Raw genomic sequence first — 21,858 nt, forward strand, 5'->3', positions numbered from 1 at the left:
AGCCAGCAACAGTAGAGACCCCAAACCCTTCTTTTTAAAAATTTATATTTAATTTTTTTGAGAATATCACATGAGTACTTTATTTTTAATTACTGTTATACACGTGCCCACATATTTATACATAAATACAGTCTGCTGAGTTCCTTTTGTGTTGCCTCTATGTGTATATGCTTGGGGTTGACCACTTGGGATTGGATGAGCTATTAGCCGTTTGACCCTGTAGAAGACAGATTCTCCTCTCAGCAGTCACTAGTTGTTTATAGATCTTCAAGTATGCTTAGGGCCTTGTGAGTTTTTCCACTGCAACTACATTGCAATGCCAGCTTGTGTTGTTACTGGGTAGGTCTTGTTTAGGTGACTCTAATTTTGAGATTTTTATGAATATAGCTTCCCTATCATTTCTAGGTGACAGCAATCTCACAGCAGATTTCCAGATCCTCTGGCTCTTACAGTCGTTCCATTCCCTCTTCCATGATGTTCCCTGAGCCTCTGGTGTAGGGGTTATTTTATAGATTTGTCAACCGTGGGTGGGCAATGCATAGTTGATTGGTCTCTGCATTTTGATGAGTTGCACATTTCTGTAATGATGCCTGTCTCAGTCATTGTCCTTTTGCTGTGAAGACACACCATGATCAAGACAATTTTTATCAAAGTATTTAACTGGGACTTGCTTAAATTTTCAGAGAATTAGTTCATTATCATGGTGGGGAACATGGTGGTATGCGGGCAGGCATGATGCTGCAGAAATAGCTGAGAGTTTTTCATTGGGATTCACTGGCCGTGGGGGCAAGGGTGTAGAGAGGGGGTGGCTGGTATAAGAATTAGAGCCCACTGCCAGTGACACACCTCTTTCTAAAGGACACACCTACTGAACATTGGGCTGCACTCCTAAGATTTCCCAAACAGATTAACAACTGGGGACTAAGCGTGCAAATCCATGAGCCCTTGGGGGTTGTGGTTATTCAAACTCCCACAGTTTCTCCTGAAGAAAGTTTTTTTGATGATGACCAAGAGCTATGCTTATCTGTGAGTAAAAGGGTAAGTGTGTAGAACCAGTTAATACTGGTTTAGGAAAGTGGGAGAAGTAGGGTTTGCTTTAGGGTCCATGAAGTTGGCTAGGTTTATAGTAGCAGGCATGGATTCTCTCCTCCTGAGCAGGCCTTAAATTGGGAGGTTGTTGGTTGTCACAAAGATATATAAATGCCACTAATATACCTTTGAGCATAGCTTGCCATGATGGTCATTATTGTCATTTAATGGCTTTACAGCTTGAGAGGATTACTGATTGCTGTCTTGACTTCCTCCTTGGTGGAAGTAAGGAAGTAGATAGCTTCCAGGCCAGTTCCAGCTCAGCTCCTCCAAGTCCTGTGTCTGAAGTGTGTGCTATCTCCAACCACAGAGTCTTCAAGAAAATCTAAGTCCCAATTTCAGTTGGAAACAACAAAGTTGACCCAATGTCCATCTCCTAGGTAATCTTAGAGTCTCATTTCTTGAGTGGATAATGTTAGTTAGTCAGATATTATCAGACTTGGAGGCTATTGAGGAAAGACCATTTCCTTGTGGAGTCTTCCTACTTTCTTTGATACCAGGGACCTTCTTACTCATTCTCCTGCCCTATGACACTTACTGACTTCTATTAGTAAATATGCCTGCTTCCTTAGGCCCTAGCTTAAAAGGGATGGCTTTCTATCCTCTCTCTCTCTCTCTCTCTCTCTCTCTCTCTCTCTCTCTCTCTCTCTCTCTCTCTCTCTCTCGGCAGGGTTTCTTTGTATAGCTCTGGCTGTCCTGGAACTCACATTGTAGACCAGGCTGGCCTTGAACTCAGAAATCTGCCTGCCTCTGCTTCCCAAGTGCTGGGACTAAAGGCGTGCGCCACCATGCCTGGCTCCTCTATCCTGTCTTTTAAACTGTCTAACCGGTTTTGGATCCCAGAAACCAAAATCTTTCATTAAGGTTATTACCAAGAGACATGTTGACAGTATCTGCCTCCAAAATTTCTGGTCCTAGAAATTGCCCCAAGATTCCCTGATGAGGGTGCTACCCTTACCCAGCAATATAAAGCTATGAAAAAAATCAACTGAATTCTCTTCTCCACCTATTTGAGTTGTAATAATTCTCACCAAATTCACAGGGAACTCTTTTTCCAGGTAGGTAAAGGCAGCTGCTTGGCTTCAGAATTGGAGAGGGAGGTGTGAGAATTGAAGGAGCTGTTCACACACTTCCAACCACCAGTATTACTGTTAGTATCACTCCTCCATGGTGAGGAAGCAGCTCACTTGTACCCTAGTCCCTGGCCCTCCCAAGGGTTCTTCATTCATGCAATTTATGTGCCTTCATCTTTGGAATATTGATGCCTCGTGTCTTCTGTTCTCTCTCTCTCTCTCTCTCTCTCTCTCTTGATCTTTACTGGGTTCAACAAGACAATGAGTTTTTTTTTTTTTTAAGTGTGAAGTAAAGCTATCTACCTTCTTATGAGAGCGAGGTAGGTTTCAGATACACTTGAACAGAAACAGGCATGAACTTCCCTGAGTCCTGTTAAACCCACAATTTTGGTCCTACTCCTAAATGTCTGTTTTCTTTCTTAGATTTAACTTCTTTTAGAAAGTGGGTTATATAGGTCTAGTATTAAAACCATCTTAACTTCATAGTTAAGTTGTGTTCACAGTTTAGGTCCTCCCACTCTGTATGTGTATGTGTGTGTGTTTGTGTGTGTATTTTGTGTGTGTGTGTGTGGGGGTATTTGTGGCTATGTTTCACTGTGTCACCATGGCTGGTCTGGAACTCACCTTGTAGAACCGCACTGGCTTTAACCTTACAGAGCTCTCCCCAAGTCTACCTTTGTCTCTAAGTGCTGGGATTAATGGTATGTGCTATTGCATTATCTAGGAAGTTCTTTGGTATTTTGAATTATCCTCTCATGAATATTTATACCTAAATATTTGTTCTTTTTGATTGTTTTCTTAAGACATGTTTGTATATGATGAATTAAAAGCTCATGATATTAACTTTCTAGGTAATTTTGGTACATATTACTACTAACAGAAATATTGTCATGGTTTGTTTCTGTCAATATTTGTAGGAGAGACATTGTCATTATACCTTTGGTGACAAGAAAAAACAAACAAACAAACAAACAAACAGGCAAACAAACAAACAAACAAATTTTGGGGGCTAGAGAATGGCTCAGTGGTTAAGAGCACAGACTGCTCTTCAAAAGATTCTCAGTTCAATTCCCAGCAACAACATAGTGGCTCACAACCATCTGTAATGGGATCCAATGCCCTCTTCTGGTGTGTGTGAAGACAGCAACAGTGTACTCACATACATAAAACAAATAAATCTTTAAAAACTCACCTTAAAAATAAATTAAATTTAAAAACCCCAAACATTTGTTAATGAAAATGTAACTAGAATGTCCAAATGATTTCTCGTGATTTCTAGTGACTTTCAAGTTTTAAAAATGCAAATCTGATTCTGTTTTCTCTAGTGAATTAATATTTTGGTGCTTAACTTGTTTGTGAAGTTGAGTTCTGTACTTAACTGGAGCTGAAATTCACCTTCCCTTCCTGGAGTTGCTTCCTGTCAGGCATTGGTTATGGCAAAGTGTTAGCACAACCTTGATCCCTCCCACTGAAAACCTAAAGCCACATGTCACACCCAGCACTTCCAATCACTGTTAATCACCAGCCAGACTTTTTCAGCTGTTTTTCTTTGCAGAGAGAGAGAGAGAGAGAGAGAGAGAGAGAGAGAGAGAGAGAGAGAGAGAGAGCTAGAGAGAGATTGCTAAGAATCCTCCCTCCTCTGATCCAGGAGAGCCTTACAGGCACACCCGCCAATGCTCTCTGATGCTGAGCCATAATCTTTTGGATGGTGGCTTTGAACACTGATTCTGAGCTCAGAGCTTAGTTTCTGGAGAAGAGAGTTCACCCACATGCTTACCTGTCCATAATACTGCATTGAAAATAGACTCGGACCTGCTAAAAGGAAGGAGACATAGTAAAGAGAATCACGTTGATTTGGTCCTGGAGTTTGTACAAGTTATACTTGGATTAGAAGGTCCAAGGACTAAGGAGCCACATTCAATTGCACTTTCTGTAGAGGAGATAACACAGCTTCTGCCTGGTAAGTGCTGATGGGGATGAGGGGGTGCATGAGGAGAGAAGGCTGTGTGCTCAGACAGAGTCCTGCAGGCTGGTTTGGGGAATGAGTTGATGGGTTTTCCTAAGTCATGCATGTAACCTGCAGGGAAGGACACACTTCCTAAGTTCTCCATAAGAGAATTAGTGGGGAGCTCATGAGAGTGAGGAAGGGCAATGGCTGGTCTCTGACACATCTCTGCTCAGGTTTGGTGCTGGGCACATAATTGAAATGGTCCCATGAGGACTCTTTTACAATTGTTGACAGTCCCATCTTACTAAATTCATATCATTCAAACTCTGTTATCATTGGAAATCTCGTTCTTTTCTCTAAAGAGAATGATTTAAGCAGATTAATCTTACTTAGACTTTTCTGTAGAGTATTGTTAACATATCCAAGTTCATAAATATCTACAACCAAGGTTTTGATTTCTACCCATACCCCTTTGCTTCAAACATTTTATCTCCATGACGGATTCTACTATCCTGTGCTGGTATGTATGATTAATCTTTCCCTGGCTTTCAAAATCAATGTGCTGAGATATGAATGTACATCTTTTCTCTTCTTGGAAATGACAGTCAGGGAAACGGCACCAACTCCATCACGTTGCCCTAGGGACCCTGAGGTTCTCTGCACTCCTCCCCTTTGCCATGCTTTGTACAAAACCCATCATTCAATTTTTAAATTTCTGTAGCAATCTTGAGTCTTCACCCCAGTGTAAGCTGCATGTATGTCTTATTTGAATATTGCTATGAATATCCTCAGAAATAATTATATACTTTGCTGCTCGAATATATATATATATATATATATATATATATATATATATATATTCTCAAGACAGGGTTTTTCTGTGTAATAGAGCCCTGGCTGTCCTCAATTGTAGACCAGGGTGGCCTAGAATTTAGATCTGCCTGCCTCTTCCTTCCAAGTGCTGGGGTTAAAGGTGTTTGCCACCAAGCTGGGCATGAAATTTTTATATCAAGAAATTGTGTGTGTGTGTTATACATATATAATTGGTAGTGCAATTGGCCTTATGGATGCATGGATCCTACAACTTTGGAATAAACTGACCATTGACTAAACATATAAAATAAAGAGCTTGGAGAGATGGTTCACCAGGTATAGCACTTGCTGTGCATTATGAGGTAAAGAATCTTCTCCCTTTCTCCCCAGAGACAGGGTTTCTCTGTGTAGTTTTACCTGTCCTGGAAGTCACTCTGTAGACCAGGCTGGCATCAAATTTAGACATTCACCTCTCCCTGCCTCCCAAGTACTGGGATCAAGGGCAGTAGATTTTACTGCCCCTAAAAGGATCAGACTTCTATTCCTAGGAACCCATATAGAACCCAGTGGGCAGGGTGCCAGCCTGTAATCTCAGCATGCAGGAGGTATAGATAGGAGACCTCTGGGTCAAGCTGATTAGCCAGACTAGCCATGGTGGGGAGCTCCAGGGTCAGCAAGAGACTTTGCCTCAATATAGAAGGTGGAGAGTGATGGACCAAGTCACTCAGTGCTAACCACAGGCTCCACATGCACACATGTGGGTGAGCATTCATAGAAATATGTGCCCTTGAACACCCAAATGTGCATACATACATGTATAAATGTCACACACATGACACATATATGTATATTAAAAAAGGAAAATATTTAGGGGCTGGAGAGATGGTTCAGCAGCTAAGAGCACTTGATGCTCCTCCAAAGGACCCCAGTTCAGTTCCCAGCACAGATGATGCTGTCAGAATGCACAGGGCTCAGACCATTGCCCTTCTGAAAGCCTGTGTCAAAATTAGTCTCTACACCATTAAGTTGTTTATATCAGGTACTTTTTTTCATAGCAACTTAAAAACAGTTACTAATACAATAGCCTTTTAATTATTCTAGAGACAGCTTAAATGTTACCAAGAGTGTGTGGTCATATATAGATTTTGATCTCTATTAAGAGCCTGGAACACCAAACTATATAGATATATGATTATGTGTGTGGAAAATGTTATCTATAATATTTAGTATTGAGGTAAAATACATAGCATGAGCTCTGTCTTCAACAGAGAGTAGATCTAAACTTTCCTCGAAGATCTGTAGTTTGCACTGGAAACACTAAGGTATTGGCTAACAATGCCCTTCTCTCTCCTCCTTTACAGAGCTTTCTCTGGGAGAGTACTGTTCACTCTCTGGGTCATGGAGTGTTTGAGATAATTCATAAGTAGAATCATGTGTGTGTGAGGTCTTGACTGACATATAGTTTGGCATCCTCAAGATTTATCAAATTATTGCATGTTGTAGAATTTCTTTTCCTTTAAGGTTGGTAATAGTCCACAGTAAGATAACAGATATTTAGATTGTTTCTACATTTTGGCCTTTGTGAATAGTCTGCCACAAACATGAGTGTGCTACTGTGTTGCTGAGATATTTTCTTTAACTCTATTCTTTTTAAAAAATTTTATTTTTGTTTTATGTGTGGGAGTACATGGTCGCTGTCATCAGACACACCAGAAGAGGCCATCAGATCACATTACGCATGGCTATGAGCCACCATGTGGTTGCTGGGAATTGAACTCAGGACCTCTGCAAGAGCAGGCAGGGCTCTTAACCACTTAGCCATCTCTCCAGTCATCTATTCTATCCTTAAGATTTTTTTTCTCAGAAACCTGGTTGATTTCTGTAGGAGATATATTTTAAATTCTCTCAGTGTACCTGGTTCCATTTTTAACATTAATACCAACAGTCATAACATTTATGTAGATATGTAACAGCATCCTGGGAGATATAATACCTCATTGTGATGTTGCTTAACTTTTTTTTTATGATGATTGGTGACATTTGTCCTTTTGTATACTTATTGGTTATTTGTATTCCGTTTTTGGTAGCACTGGGTCTTGAACACAGGTCCTTATGTGTGCCAGGGAAGGTTTGAATCCCCTCCACAAGTAACTAATTGCTTTTATTATTTAGAGAAATATCTATCCAAGTCATCAGCCCTCTGATTTCTCCTTTTTGTATTTATTGTTTTAAATTAGTATAAAATAATGGGTCTCATTATAGTATTTTCACACAGCATAGTATATACTTCATCATGTTCACCCCATTACCATTTCTTGTTCTCTTGACCCACCCCAAAGCCTCTATCTTTCTGAAAAGTAGTCATTTCTTATTTCATAATTTGTATATACATATTTTATATATGTATATTTAATGCATGTATACATGTATATACATAAACTATAGTATATGTGTACAGGAGATGCATGGGATATCTGTGTCTCTGAGTTTAGTCTATTTCATTTGACTTGATGACCCTGAATTCCATCCATTTTCCTGTACTTGGTATAATTTCACAGTTTATGAATGAATAAAATGCAATCACGTATATATACCATACGTTCTTTCTCCATTCATCTTTTAACAAATCATTTATTTTTATGTGTATGGATGTCTTACCTGCAATTACGTCTGTATAGCACATATGTGCCTGGTGCCTGATGAGATCCCCTGGAAATGGAATTACAGAGGGTTGTGAGCCACCATGTAAGAGCTCGATCCTATGGAAGAACAGTCAGTACTGTTAACCTCTGAGACACCTCTCGGGCCCCTGCCCCCATTCATCTTCTGGTGGGCACTACTAGGTCCAGTCTGTCTTCTGGCTTTTTGGAATAGTCCTGGGCTAACTTGGATGTGTATATTTCTGCTGTGTGCTGACTTGGGAGTTCTCTCACACATCGGTGGCTTATGACAAAAACATCAGGAATCACTGAGAATCAGTTACACTCTCTCTTTTTTCAACTGAACTTTGTGCTTCCTTCTATCCTAGCAACATGTCCTACAGTTTTGACCAGGCTAGCAAGGATGTGGTTAAAAAGCTTCAAGGCAGAGATCTGAGGCCTGTGGAATGCCTGTCAGATGCAACCAAATTTCGTCTATTTCACATACTTCAGGAGACTCCTCGATCAGGTTGGGAAACTGAAGATATTCCAGTTGGATTTACCCTTCTGGATCTCTTGGAGCCCAATTTTCCTGTTCCAGGTATTGTCTGTCAAGGGGCAGAGAAATGTGAAAATCAGTATTTTCAATGGTGCGGCTTCCCAGGGTCCTTGAGGTGCTCAGACAGGTTGCTAGTGAACCATTCTGCCTAAAGGCAAAGGACAAGGAAGGCCCTTTGGGAATCTACTCATCCATGCATTTGGCCTTATAATACTTCCAAGAGCCTCTTTAAATAGAGCTATGATACCCATCTTCCTAAAACTTGTTCAAAGTTACATAGTTCAAACTGGTAAGTCTGGCTATGATCCAGACTGAGGTCAGTCTATCTTCAAGTCCCAGGTGTTTTTCTATTTGAACAACATACCCTGGACTGGATTCTCTGCTCAGAATGGTGTTCCCCAGGGACTGCTAGACACTGCACTAATGATGCTTTTCTTTCTTAGGATGAAGACCATGCTTGCATGGGTTCCAGAGTTTGCCCTCTGTGATAATTTACATTTCAGATATTATTAACTAGCTTCTTGATAAGATTTAAATAAGGAGAGGAACTAGCCTTATTTTTCCCATTCTCCAGAATAGCTGTTCCACAGTGAACTCTGAGCTGAACTTGTGTGCCTTTTCTTCTTCAGAGCCTGAAGTGTCTGCTCCCATGCCCTTCATACATGTCCAATCAATGCAACTGGAGGCTAACTTGGATGTCCAACGCATTGTAGGAGGAGGTGTAGGGTATGATGGGTACGGTGGATACTACATTGAGGTTCAGAGAACAAGCATCCCAAATCCAAAACTGGAAAGTCTTCAAAACAGGCAAGACCACTGGGGGTAAAAGGATGGCTCAGCCAAGTTTCAGGCTGTGTTCTCATAGGCAGTCAGGCAGCAAGCAGGTTCTGTTGCTGGGGTGGATGACAATTTAGTTTATCTACTTTAAAAAATCATTGAGCTGGGAGTGGTGGCACATGTCGTTAATCCCAGTACTTGAGAGGAAGAGGCAGGTGGATTTCTGAGTTCGAGGCCAGCCTGGTCTACAAAGTAAGTTCCAGGACAGCCAGGGCTATACAGAGAAACCCTGTCTTGAAAAACCAAAAAAAAAAAAAATCTCTGAAATAATGACATATCGTCCACTAATAATACTCATTAAGGTAGAATTACTCATTACTGTTCTAGTAATGTGATGGGAACAGAAAGACAAGAGAGACAGACAAAGGTTCTGATATACTAGAACTTTCTGTTCATTGTATGGAGAATGAGCATGCAATGAGAAACAAATCAGTAGAATTGAAGGTTAGAATATTGATTAAAATATGCTAAAGACTGTAACAATCACTTTAAGCAATCAATGTCCCAATGCTTAGGAATTTAGATTGACTTCTCGTCACATCTCCTGATAGATAATTTAGAGGGAGAAATGCATGTTTCATGTGCAGCATTTTGGTGTGATATATGCATATAAGTCAGTAACATATCATCACTGCTTCTGGTAACCATTGTTTAAAAAGTTTTATTATGCCAACCATTGGGCTGACCATAGGGTCTCCAATGAAGGACCTAGAGAAAGGACCTAAGGAGCTGAAGGGGTTTGCAGTCTCATAGGAGGAACAACAATATGAACTAGCCAGTTCCCCCAGAGCTCCTTGAGAATAAACCATCAACTAAAGAACATGCATGGTGGGACTCATGGCTCCAGCTGCATATGTAGCAGAGGATGGCCTAGTTGTACATCAATGGGAGGAGAGGCCCTTTGTCCTATGAAGGCTCAATGCCCCAGTGTAGGGTAATGCCAGGGCCAGGAAGTGGGAGTGGGTGGTTTGGTGACCAGGGGAGGGGATAGGGTATAGGAAAAAAGTTTTTTTCAGAGGGAAAACCAGGAAAGGGGACAAAGAAATGTAAATAAAGAAAATATCCAATAAAAATAAAGGAAAAAAAAAGAAACTGGAAAAAAGTTTTATTAAATTTATTATTTACTCTGTGTGTGTTTGTATGTATCTGTGTGTGTACATGCCATGGCTCACATGTGGAAGTCAGAGGACAACTTGGAGGAGTCAGATCTCTCCTTCTGCTGTGTGTGTCTGAGAATCAGACTCAGGTCCTCAGGGTCTGCAGCAACCACCCGTACCTGCTCAGCCATTTTGCCAGCTCAGTAACTGCTATTTTTATGACAAGAACATTTATAGCCTACAGTCTTAGCAGATTTCAAGCATGTGTACCATGTTATCAACTTCAACCATGTGTTTTTCTGGGAATATAAATTCATGTCCTCACACTCCCATGGCCAGCACTTTATTGACTGAGGAAAGTCCCCAGCCTGAAACTGACTCAATCTCTTTAGTTTTTAAAGGCTGGCTCACAATTTTCTGTTTGTTCATGATTTGTTCTCTGTTTCTATGAAATTAGTCATTTGGATCTTTTCTGATTCTCCTTTACATCTTCAGGAAACTGTTGGATCAGTTGCCCACATTTATGAAGACTTGTCGGATGGAAAGGAAGAATCTGTATGTGGTGACAGAGGCCTATGAAGTGATCAAGGATACTATGCTGACAGGCTTAAGCAGTGTCAATCTTTCATTTAAAGGGTTCATCAAACAGCTTGTCAAGGTACAACAAGATGGGGAGAAGGAAGCTAGTCTAGCTAGTGTACTCTTGCTTCTTAGGGGATTCTGGGGATCACTTTCAAGGGGTGACAAGGATGGGGTCATTATTTTCCACTGCTCATTTGTAGTCTATGCTTAATGTTAGTCCTGGTCTTGCATTATATTCTCATGCCCTTGTTTATAATGCTTTAATACATAGGATCAGTAAATATTGATAAATTCTATACTAGATGTTATTATTTGGTACCATGTTTTGTTTTGAGTAAACAGTAAATACTGTAGAAACTGAAATATAAGGATTCTGCATTATTTACACACACCAGTTTCATTGCTAGAAAAACACAGGAACATCTTTACTAAACTGTGTCTGTTAATCTATGTTCTATGATCATCTGATAACACATATTTTTTGAGATGTGGTCTTATATAGCCTAGATTGCCTTCAACTGACTATGGAGCTAAGATTGGCTTTGAACTCCTAGTCCTCCTGCTTCCACTTTCCAAATGCTGGGATTGCAGATATATCTCACATGCCTTGCTGTGGTAATAAATGTTTGAAGGGGCAAGATTTAAATACCTTGATTTACATGATCTATGACAAAGTCCCATATAAAGGCAAGCTTGTCAAAATAATAGCCGTTTTCTCTATGGTGACTGTAAAACCAAGAAGAGCACAAATGAATATACTTCAAGCCCTAAAAGAAAACAAATGCCAGCCTGGACTATTATACCCAGCAGAACTGTCAGTCATAATCAAAGGGGAAAGTAAACCTTTCTATGGTAAAGCTTGTGAAAGAACTTATGACCACCAGGCTAGCCATACCAAGGAGTCTACAAAGAATAATTCTTCATGAAGAAAGGGGTAAAAATGTATAAGCAGTGATAGCAAAAACTAACATTAAGTCAGTGATTAAACAAAAGATCACAAACACCATAAAAGTAAACAAAATGACAGAAATCAGTACACTTTGAACATTAGTGATTTAAACTCCCTAATCAAAAGACACACATTAGCAGTCTAAATTAAAAAAAAAAAAGACCAATTTTCTCTCTCCAAGGAACATATCTCAACCACCAAAATTAGAAACCTTTCTTAGGGTATAAGTCAGTCAAAGATATTCAAAGCAAAAGAGAAGTAGACAGACATGAGTTGCCATAGTAAAACCTAATGAAATAGACTTTAATCCAAAAATAATCAAAAGAACGAATGTCAGCTCACATAGATCAAGAGAACAGGCCAACACAAAGACATTATAATCCTAAATATATGTGGTGGGTTGAATATGCTAGTCCCAGGGAGTGGTACTATTAGGAAGCATGACCTTGTTGTAGTAGGTGTCGCCTTGTTTTGAGGAAGTGGGTCACTATGTGGGTAGGCTTTGAGACTCTCCTCCTAGCTGCCTGGAAGATAAGTCTTCTCTTGGCTGCCTTTGGTGAAGATATAGTACTTTAGGCTCCTTCAACTCCATGTCTGCCTGGTTGCTGCCATCTGTCCTGCTATTATGTTAGTGGACTAAACCTTTGAGTCTGTAAGCAGCACTCCCTAATATTTGCCTTTATAAGAGTTGCCTTGTGCATGGTGTCTTATTACAGAAATGGAAACCCTAACCAAGACTTCGTATTTTAACCAAGGATGGGTACACTCAGCTTCATAAAACAAACATTTGTATATGTAAAGGAACATAGATGGTTGTCTTAATGAATGGAGAGTGACAATGTGGCAATAACACAATGGAATTATATTCACCTGCAAATATGTGTGAAACTATGAAATTATCAGGAAAATGTGTGTACTGGAAATATTAATCCTGAACGAGGCACCCCAGACTCAGAAAGACAGATAATTCATGTCCTGTCTCAGACTCTGTGAGGCTGCTGAGTTCAGTAGATGCTACCTCTAGGGTCCCAAGGAGATGATGAGTATAACAAGACAGAAGATACAGAAGACATCACATGGACTGATAGAGACAAGCTCTGGAATGAGGAGAAGCAGCCTCCCCCAACAGCTAGCTGAGAATACAGGCCTATGTAGAAACCCAGATGTGAATATGGGTAAATCAGAGTGAAACCTCAACATTGGAGGAGGCAATAAATCATATTAGTTTGGAAAACTCAAGACATTGCAATAGAGCTGTGGCTATAGCTCAGTGGTAAATACTAGGCTGGTACCCATGGTGCTCTGAATTCAATGTCTAGGCCTCTCTAGGCACACCTCCCACATTTCAATGTAGGCAAATATTGTCATACAAGGGAGAGGAACAGTAACTGGACATGGGGCTCAGGAGGGGAGGTGAAGGAAGGGACTGCTAGTATTTTCTCTTGAGCTTTCTACATTTATTTGACTTTTAAATTACATGCATACATTTTTTTTTGATTTAGAGTAAACATTTTTAATGGTTTTATGAGTCAAAGAACTACAAGTCCCTAGGAATGTTTTGTCTCCCCAGGGTCGAGCCAAGGCAGGAAGGGTGGAAATGTATTCAATACCTATCTCAAAGGGTTCGGTGTTGGCCTATAAGAAGCAGCAACTTGTCATTGAGAATAACACTTGTGGTGAGCAGCAGTGGGGGCCTGGTGGGGATGGGGTGTCCAAAGATGTGGACCTCTTCTGACTACAGTCCAGGAGCACTCCTCACTGTCCCAGGCACATGCCCTACCTTCAGTCACCTCTAAGCATGGCCATCCTCATATACTTCTAGCTGTAGTTGCAGAGGTAGCTTCCTGCATAGGAAGGGATCTGACTTGGAGTGTTCAAATGGAGGTATTTTTAGCTGGGTGAAGTCCAGGCTAATCCCAGTCATCTCTGGGCATTCATCTCTAGACATTCAAGGTCTTGCTCTTCTCAGAAGCCCAATAGGGAGCTGCCAAGTTCACCAGGTGACCCATAACTCCACATTAAAGCTCCTTAAAATAACAGAAGTACGACAGAACCGAAGCTGTAGACTGAATACCTTAATGTAGTACAGAATTTTCTCCAAGAGATGTACCACTGCCCAATATACACACCACACACAACATACACACCTCACTCTCACCCATACCCATACATTCAGACTTTGCCATGGGGCATAAGTGTTTGTCTTAATCATGGATGGACATGTTTGTGAGCGAGTGCCAGAACATGAGTAGGTCTTAGAGCCCCAAGTTATTCCTCAGTGTGGCAGGCAGCTCCTCAGAGAGGAGGGAACACACACACACACACACACACACACACACACACACACACACACAAACTCATCCCCATCCCACTCCTGCAGTATCTACCTTGTAGCTTAATCCTCTGGTTATCAGCAACAGTCAAGGAAGTTGGGCTCTCTAATTTAGTAAGCACAGTTAGTGGCTGATAGCTTCTAGAGAATTTGTCCATATCCTTATAGCACCTATGACTGAATCATAGGATGGGAAATGGGAACAGGGTTGGAGATGCCTATTAAATGCCTTACTGTTGCAGATCATGGTAAGTGAAAAATGCTTTCTTTTACAGAGGGGAAAGAAAATGAACACTTTACTCAAAATATTAATAACAAAACAAAATAAACTGTGATTAGATCAGATGTTATACCCAGAAACGCAAGGCCATGCTTGTGGAGGCTGAATGTAGGGTGGGTTGGGGGAGGGAATTAGGGTGTGGGTAGGTGTATGGGTGCGAATTGGGGTTGGGGGTGGAGTGTTTCCTGGAGGATAAAGTCTAAAGTTTGATGTGTGCATGGAAGAGAGGAAGTGAGAACACTCAGGAGAACTGCCTAGGTATGTGAGAGGAGGCAATAATGGGAGGGGGCTCTGGGATCTGACGGTGCAGAGCCCAGTTCTTGTCAGGTCAGGCAAAGTGTTGGTGAACCTAAGCTATGAAGACAGATTTGAGCTGGATGTATTACAGGTCACTTCCTCTACCTCCTTTCTTCATGTCAGCTTGGGAGAGAAAAGACACTGTGGTTTCCCCTTCCACAGGAGAAGGCCAGTTTTCTCAGAAGCTTCTGGGCAGCGATATGGCAACTATTAAGTCCTTTTTGGACTGTTATGAGGACTAACTTTGTGCTCGCCAGTCAACACATTGTCCCTGGTTGTTCCCTTCCATGTCTGATTGTATAAACAAAATGCCGTGCGCGCCCCCTAGCGCACAGAATGTGACTTGTAGACACTTTGAAGTTTTTTTTTTTTTTTTTGTTGTTTTGTTTTGTTTTTGTTTTTTGTTTTTTGTTTTTTTTTTTGGTCTTAACTTCGTTTAGTTCACACTTTAAATGTTGTCATCTTTGTTTCCTCCACAGGCTCATTTCATGGGTCAAATGCTTGAATTTTGCTGTTAGGCACGTTTAGACCTCAGCACAGCTCCATGAACGTAAATGCAAAACAACTCGAGATCACCAGGTTGAGCATAGATAAAGGAGGCCAGCTAGTAACTGAAGGCTAACAAGAGACCTGTATGACAGGGCAGGAGGAAAACAGTCGGCTTCACCTCATGGAGTATTTATTTGCTTGTTTTTATTTTGTGTGTCCTGTTTTGTCTGCATGTAAGCGTCCCAAGCACATGCAGTGTCCAAAAGGCCAGAAGAGGGCGCTGCCGTGTGGGCTCTAGAACTGAATTCTGTTTTTTTTGCAAGAGCTGCAAGACTCTCTCCAGCTCTCATGGAGTAATTCTTGAATGTCAGAGGGTGTGATGGTCACCTAAAGTGCTCATTTAAGATGCCAGTTTCAGGCAAGTGAGATGCATTAGCTGGGGAAGGTGCTTGCTACCAGGCCTCATGACTTGAGCTCTGTTTCCATGCCCCTCATGTTGGAAGGAAATAACTGACTTCTGTTGTCCCCTCGCCTCCGTATGTGTCCAAGGCACACACGCATGTGCACATAATAAGTAAACAAACATAATAAAATGCAGGTTTCAGGGCACCTTTGAAAGGATCTGATTCACAGGACACACAGGCTGGTGCTCAGGTTGACAGTGGTCCCTGGTGTTTGGCTTGGGAGTCCCTAAGTGAGGTGTGGGAAGTACTCTAATAGGTGTAACTTCACCTCACCTCACTTGAGTTTCTTTTCCGTCCAGTCATTCTCCCTTCTGCTACTAAGAAGAAGACCTTTCCTGGCACACCTAAGTATGCTTCTGCTTCCGAACCCACTGAAATTTATAGAACAGAATTGCAAGGTGAAAAGCAAGGATGGATAGAGGGGGAAGGGATAGGAAAATGGGGGAGGACATAAGAGATATAAGGACAAACACTAATTTTTGGGTGGGCCAATATATTATCTCTTTCTAGACTTGTGGATAAAGGACATCGATCCAATTGGTGAGTGTGTCTGGTGGGGTTGGGGTTGGAGATCTGGGTGATGCTACTGGGCTCAGCCCTAGCCCTGCCTCTGGTTCCTGGAGTATTGGAAAGTTCATGGAAGGCCAATGTGGTGAAGGCATAGACTGGGTGTGGGGCAGGAGGTAAGATAAGGTAGGAGAGACTCTCCAATGTGTGTCTCAAGAACAAAGTGAGGATGAAGAAAGGTAACAACTTGCATTTTTCTTTCTAGGAAGAATACAGGAGCCTGCCCATCTAGGTGAGTGTGTGTGTGTGTGTGTGTGTGTGTGTGTGTGTTTAAAAGAGGAAATCTGGCTTTCTAATGCGAAACCATAGACTCGGATCTCAAATGATAACTTCCTTTGGAATTCAGAATTTGGAGGTCTACTTCCACATTCTTTTCAGTTAGTTCAATCCATGCATGCACAACTGTGTGCACTGATGTTCACTGAGGACAAACGGGAAGCAGACTTTGCTCCAGCGTGGGGAATGGGAAAGAGTCAGAGAGATGTGCTTTGGTGCTTCCACGGTGGTACCTCCCACTGTCCCGGCTCACCCAGAGGACATGTGGCAGAGCCAGAATGCCCTCAAATGCAGTGCTTGGCTAATTCTTTATAGATTTCAGAGATACTGGCCGATAAGTGTGCCTATTATGTGCCAGGTGCCTGAGAATCACAAACACATTGCCCCCTCACCACATCCCCATTTATCACACACGGAAGCTGATCCACGAACACCGAGGATCGCCGTCACCAGAGCCCAACAGTACGTTTCATTCCTGACATATCCCAGAAATGAATACTTGCTCCTTTCTCTCCCAACACTTGCAATAACCAGTGTTCAGATTTCCATCTCTACCCCCGGTGCTGTGTCCCCACCTTTCAGAGTGCTAATTCTTCCTTGTTTCTAGCTTCATGATAGTTGCGCCGCCCCCGCCGCCCCGAGGTTGGGAAGCTTAAGCAGGCTGTCAATGGAGACATTTTTAGCTGCTGGAAATGGTATCATCCCAGGGATATCTAATTGAAGAATGTCTCTCACTATCTGATTGGTGTTGCTCTCTGCGAGCAGATTTCAGGTGCCTACAATATGAAGTTTCTGAACAAACACGGCTACTGGCTGAACTCTCAAATGATGTTCAAGAAGTTGTGTTGTCCAATTTCCTGTCCATGCTCTATGAAGGTGACAGGAACGTTCTATATGGCCTGATGAACATGGTGAGAGTTCCATAGCTGCCTAGAGATGATCAAACCTGTAACGGTCAGTTTGGGAGACAGGGATGCTAAGACATGAGGGAGGAGCAATGTATATGATGCTGAGGACACTGAGAAAGATGTCAAAGGTGGGGAATTTCAGCTCCATGCACAATGTAGAGGGCTAGAGAGTGTGGCCTACTAGTTCTGTTCCCCATGGAGAGGTACTTAACTCCTCTGGAAATAGCCACACTACAGGAGAATAATTTTGAGCCAGATATGGGAAGCTGAAGTTACTTGAAGGAAGGTTGAAAGTTCGGGGTCTTCCTGGGCTACTTAGTGAGTTCAAAGCTGGTTTGGGCAACAGCTTGAGACCCTGTCACATGAATGAAGAAAAAGAAGGGTAAAAGGAGCCAGGGTGTAGCTTGGTGATAAAGAACTTGTTCAGCATGTAGAAAGCCATCCAGTCCCAGCACTGGAAATGATGTTATTAACAGAACGCCTGTCTCCTGTAGCTGGAGTTGAATCAGTTGGGGCATATGGATGGCCCAGGTGGCAAAATCCTGGATGAGCTGCAAAAGGATTCTAGCACCCCATGGGTTGACCTAAAGGACCTCATTCTTTATCTCCTTCAAGCCCTGATGGGTAAGAATGATTTCAGGGGGAGTTTGGGGAGAGTCCTCATGTTGGTCCTCATAGGGCTGTGTCAGAGGCCACCTCCCCAAAGCCTTTGGATTATGATCACCATTCTTACATCATCCTTCTCTCTAATGCCAGCAAGGCTCTGAATGATAACAGTGCATGGACCACAGATGGAGTCTGAGGTCTAGAAAGTGAGCAGTCATCAATCCCTTAACACATCCTTGGAGGAAGCTGATTCCTGCCTCAGCCCTTATAATTTTCAGCTCTGGGTCATGTCACTTATGAGCCTGGAGCCCATCTCAAGGGCTGGAGACCTTTCTTGAGCAGTGCATTTGACCTTCAAGTCTAATGGGGAAATATTCCTGTGTCTCAGAGTTTTCCTCTCATTGGGTTTCATAGTTCATGGTAAGAAGAAAATACATTTTCCTTCCCCCAGTGCTGAGCAATAGCCAACTCAATCTGATGGCCCGGTCTGTAGAGATGCAGCTCCTCTCCCACCAAGTAGAGCTGGTAAGAAACTGCCAGGGGCTGGCCGTCCAGGGAGGGGTAAGAGGAAAGGAGGAACAGAAAGAACATTCTAGAAGATATCAATGAGGTTTCTACAAGGGGAGTCAGGAACCCTCTGGGGAGCAGGCAGGTTGGGTTCCACCATATCAGGAGCATCTCTGCAGTTATGGAAGACTTGGAAGTGAGGCTTACTTGGTCTAAGTTAGCCATCTAGGAAGGCATCTTTATAGGAAGAAAGAGGATACAAATCAGTCCCACCGTTTGTTTACGGTTACCATTTGCAAATCACCTTTTCTCTGCCTTATACGTTTCTCTCTAAATACAAAATTGTGTATAGCCTTATGCATACATGTGTGCATACACCGGCAGATGATACTCTTGTGCACTGTAGGCTCTATTATTGCCATGTTGTAGGTAAGGAGCCAATGCTTAGGGCTTCAGGTCTTGCTCATTAGGTCTTTATCCTGTGTTTTTCCCGGGTGTTGGGACAGATCTTACCCTGGGGTCAGAGCCTGGTTTGCCCAATCTGATCATTTTTGTTCTAGGTAAAGAGCATCCTACAGCCAAACTTCAAGTATCCCTGGAACATTCCCTTCACACTCCAGCCTCAGCTTCTTGCCCCACTCCAGTGTGAGGGCTTGGCCATTACTTATGAATTGCTGGAGGAGTGTGGTCTGAAGATGGAGCTGAATAATCCCAGGTCAACTTGGGATTTGGAAGCCAAGATGCCCCTGTCTGCTCTCTATGGAAGTCTGTCATTTTTACAGCAACTTTCAGAAGGCTAAGTCTTCCTCCAGGCCCAGCCTCAGTCCTGGATACATTTGAGATATTGTACCATGGCATACACAAGACTCGTGATTTGCGTGCATGTTTTAGGCTGGTGGGAATAAAGATGCTAGAGCTCCTTTTTTTTTTTTTTAAGTACTATTGATTCACAATTGTACAAATAATATACTTGGATCAGATTCTACCTTCCCCCATTGTTTCTTTTAATCCATCCCTTCCAAGTCCCTTTTTCCTCAACAACTTCTCATTCAACATTTGTCTGTTTATTTGATGCTATGCTACTTTTAATTAGGGTTGTTTGCATAAGTGTGGGATTACTCATTTGAGCAAGGGTAGCCTTCCAGGGTGGGTGGAAGGTTCTTCTCCATTCATGTGGAATGTTGGTTGGCTCTGGTTTGCTTGGTCTTGTGCGGATACCCATTGCTACTTTGAGTTTATAGGTTTAACAGCTATTCCATATCCTTACCACATCTAGGAAACAGGATGATGTTATCTTTCAAAACTAGTCAAATTGTATGCTAAATAAAGAAGTTTTCCTCCTATATAAAAAGATATATATTTTACTTTTACTTAATTGTGTGCATTTTGAGTTGTTCTGGGTGAAAGGTACTGGTGTCAGTAACTTTGAAATGCATCAGCAATAAATTGGGATGTTTTAGGTAAGTAGTCAATAGTATGATTACTTAACACTCTTTTAGGCACCCTTATGTATTTTATCCCCCTCCCTCCTTCTGTGTTTACTTCCCTTTCCCTTTTAATTAGAGCTCCGTCTTTTCCCCATTCCCCCCTTGGATCACTGGCATCCTTCCAATTCCCTCTGTGTTATTCTCCTACTGCTACCCCCCCCCCCCCAGTCCCATACCCCGTGGCCCCTTTTATTCCCCTGGTTTCTGTACTTGCTCCAGGACAGACATGTACTCTCATATGAAGACTTGGCACGGGGAGGCTCAAGTGAGAGAACATGCAGTGTTTGTTTGTCTGGGTCTGAGTTATCTCATTCAATGATTTTGTTTTCTAGTTCTATCCATTTGCCTTCAAATTTTCTGAGTTTATTTTTCTTTACAGCTGAATAGCATTTCATACTGTGTATATACCACATATCATTATCCATTCATCAGTTGAAGGACATTTAGGATGTTTCTCTTTCTTTTCTTCTGGATTTTTGAATCGATTATTTAGGAATCTCATAGCATGCACCCCCAGTGGTGCATACCTCCCAGCCTTCTCATGTCCACCCCTTCCTCCGTAACCTGTTCCTCAAAGAAAAAGAAAGAAAAGAGCCAAGCCATCCTGTGTTGTCTATATATTCACTGGAACATGTTCAAATTCTTAGTGGTCAGACCGCCCTACCCTCCCACCCCCAAAAGTCTTTCTCTGCTTGGGTCCACAGCAAAAACCTTCAACTGATAGAACCCTATGGCTACCAGCGAGGTGCAGGGCTAGATATTCCACACCTAAGCCACTGCTTGCCTCAGTGTGCTGTGGGCCAGTTGAGGTGGGGCCAGACCTTCTGAGTGGGGGCTGTGTGTGATATATGTATCACCATCACAGTGAGGGCCCAGAGGCATGAGGCCAACTCTCCTGTGCCCTGACAAGTGTTGGCTAGCAAGGGGTGGAGCCAACTCTCCAGCAGGGTCAGGGCCAGCTCCAGGGGACACATACACACACAGCTCTGCAGTGAGGGGCAGTAGGGCTGGTTCGGGAGTGTCCATGGATATTAACATGACTTCAGGTGGCAGAACATCTGTATCCACTTTAGTGGCAACAAGGACTACAAATACCAACATAGCCCTTGGCTGTGGTATCAGGACCACCAACTCACTCACAGCTCTGAGCAGCTTCAGGGGCCATGAGCTTCCACATGGCCTCCTCAGGGAGCTACGTTTACCATTCACATCAGGATGGCACCTGAGGGAGTAAAGTCCCTGGATATCACCAGCAGCACAGATGTCATGGATCTCAGGCTTCAGAGTCCTGGGCCAGCAGCACAGGCCACAGTCACCGACACAGTCTCTTCAAGGTGTTTTTTTTTTTTTTTTTTTGAGAAGGTCCAATTTAGCAAGTGAACCTTTCTTCATCTCACCTGGCTCCATTCTCAGGGGTAAATGCCACCTGGCTCCCGCCATCATTTTATATATGCATTCCTTTTTGTTTTGTATGAGTGTCACTTGGCGGACGTGTTCCCCTCGCTTTTCTTGTTTTTCTTCCGTATTAAAAGTCTGGTGTTCTTTTAGACGAAATACATTCAGATCCAGCACACTCTCTCGTGTCTGTGTCTGTTTGTCAATTCTGGCCGACTCCATGCACATGTGCAGGAATCCTGATTCCCACGGACTGAGGGGGGCCAACTGAGCCCTGTCCATGACAGAATGGTGCCTGAACAGGGATCCCCCAGACAGGTAAGACTTTATCTCTTTTTCTTCTTTACTTCTCTCTTTTTTTTTTTTTTTTTTTTGGTTTTTCGAGACAGGGTTTCTCTGTATAGCCCTGGCTGTCCTGGAACTCACTTTGTAGACCAGGCTGGCCTCGAACTCAGAAATCCGCCTGCCTCTGCCTCCCGAGTGCTGGGATTAAAGGCGTGCGCCACCACGCCCGGCTTTCTTCTTTACTTCTCAGGCACAAAGGCTGTCCTAGCTTTCTCTCCCAGGTCTGCTAGACTCCTCTGTTTCTGGGACCCCTGGTTCTGAGGCTCCAGCTCTCATCCTCTAGGCTGGAGAGACAAGCATCACTTCTGTATTCAGAGAG

General features: G+C 42.6%; 1 protein-coding gene across 1 annotated transcript; it reads left to right on the top strand.

Annotated features, from left to right (window-relative positions):
- The first annotated feature begins 7,955 nt into the window (after positions 1-7,955).
- LOC110310861 (gasdermin-C3) lies at positions 7,956-19,184 on the top strand. The gene is given in 12 exon segments (XM_085831466.1): positions 7,956-8,163; positions 8,751-8,928; positions 10,551-10,713; positions 13,157-13,262; positions 15,748-15,846; positions 15,959-15,988; positions 16,221-16,247; positions 17,057-17,202; positions 17,694-17,823; positions 18,257-18,330; positions 18,873-19,100; positions 19,102-19,184. Coding segments are annotated over 12 exon segments (1,440 nt in total). The 3' UTR covers positions 19,153-19,184.
- The last annotated feature ends 2,674 nt before the right edge of the window (positions 19,185-21,858 follow it).

Source organism: Mus caroli, unplaced genomic scaffold (assembly GCF_978045245.1).
Source record: "Mus caroli unplaced genomic scaffold, Mus_caroli_1 scaffold_16, whole genome shotgun sequence".
Classification (NCBI taxonomy): Eukaryota; Metazoa; Chordata; class Mammalia; order Rodentia; family Muridae; genus Mus; species Mus caroli.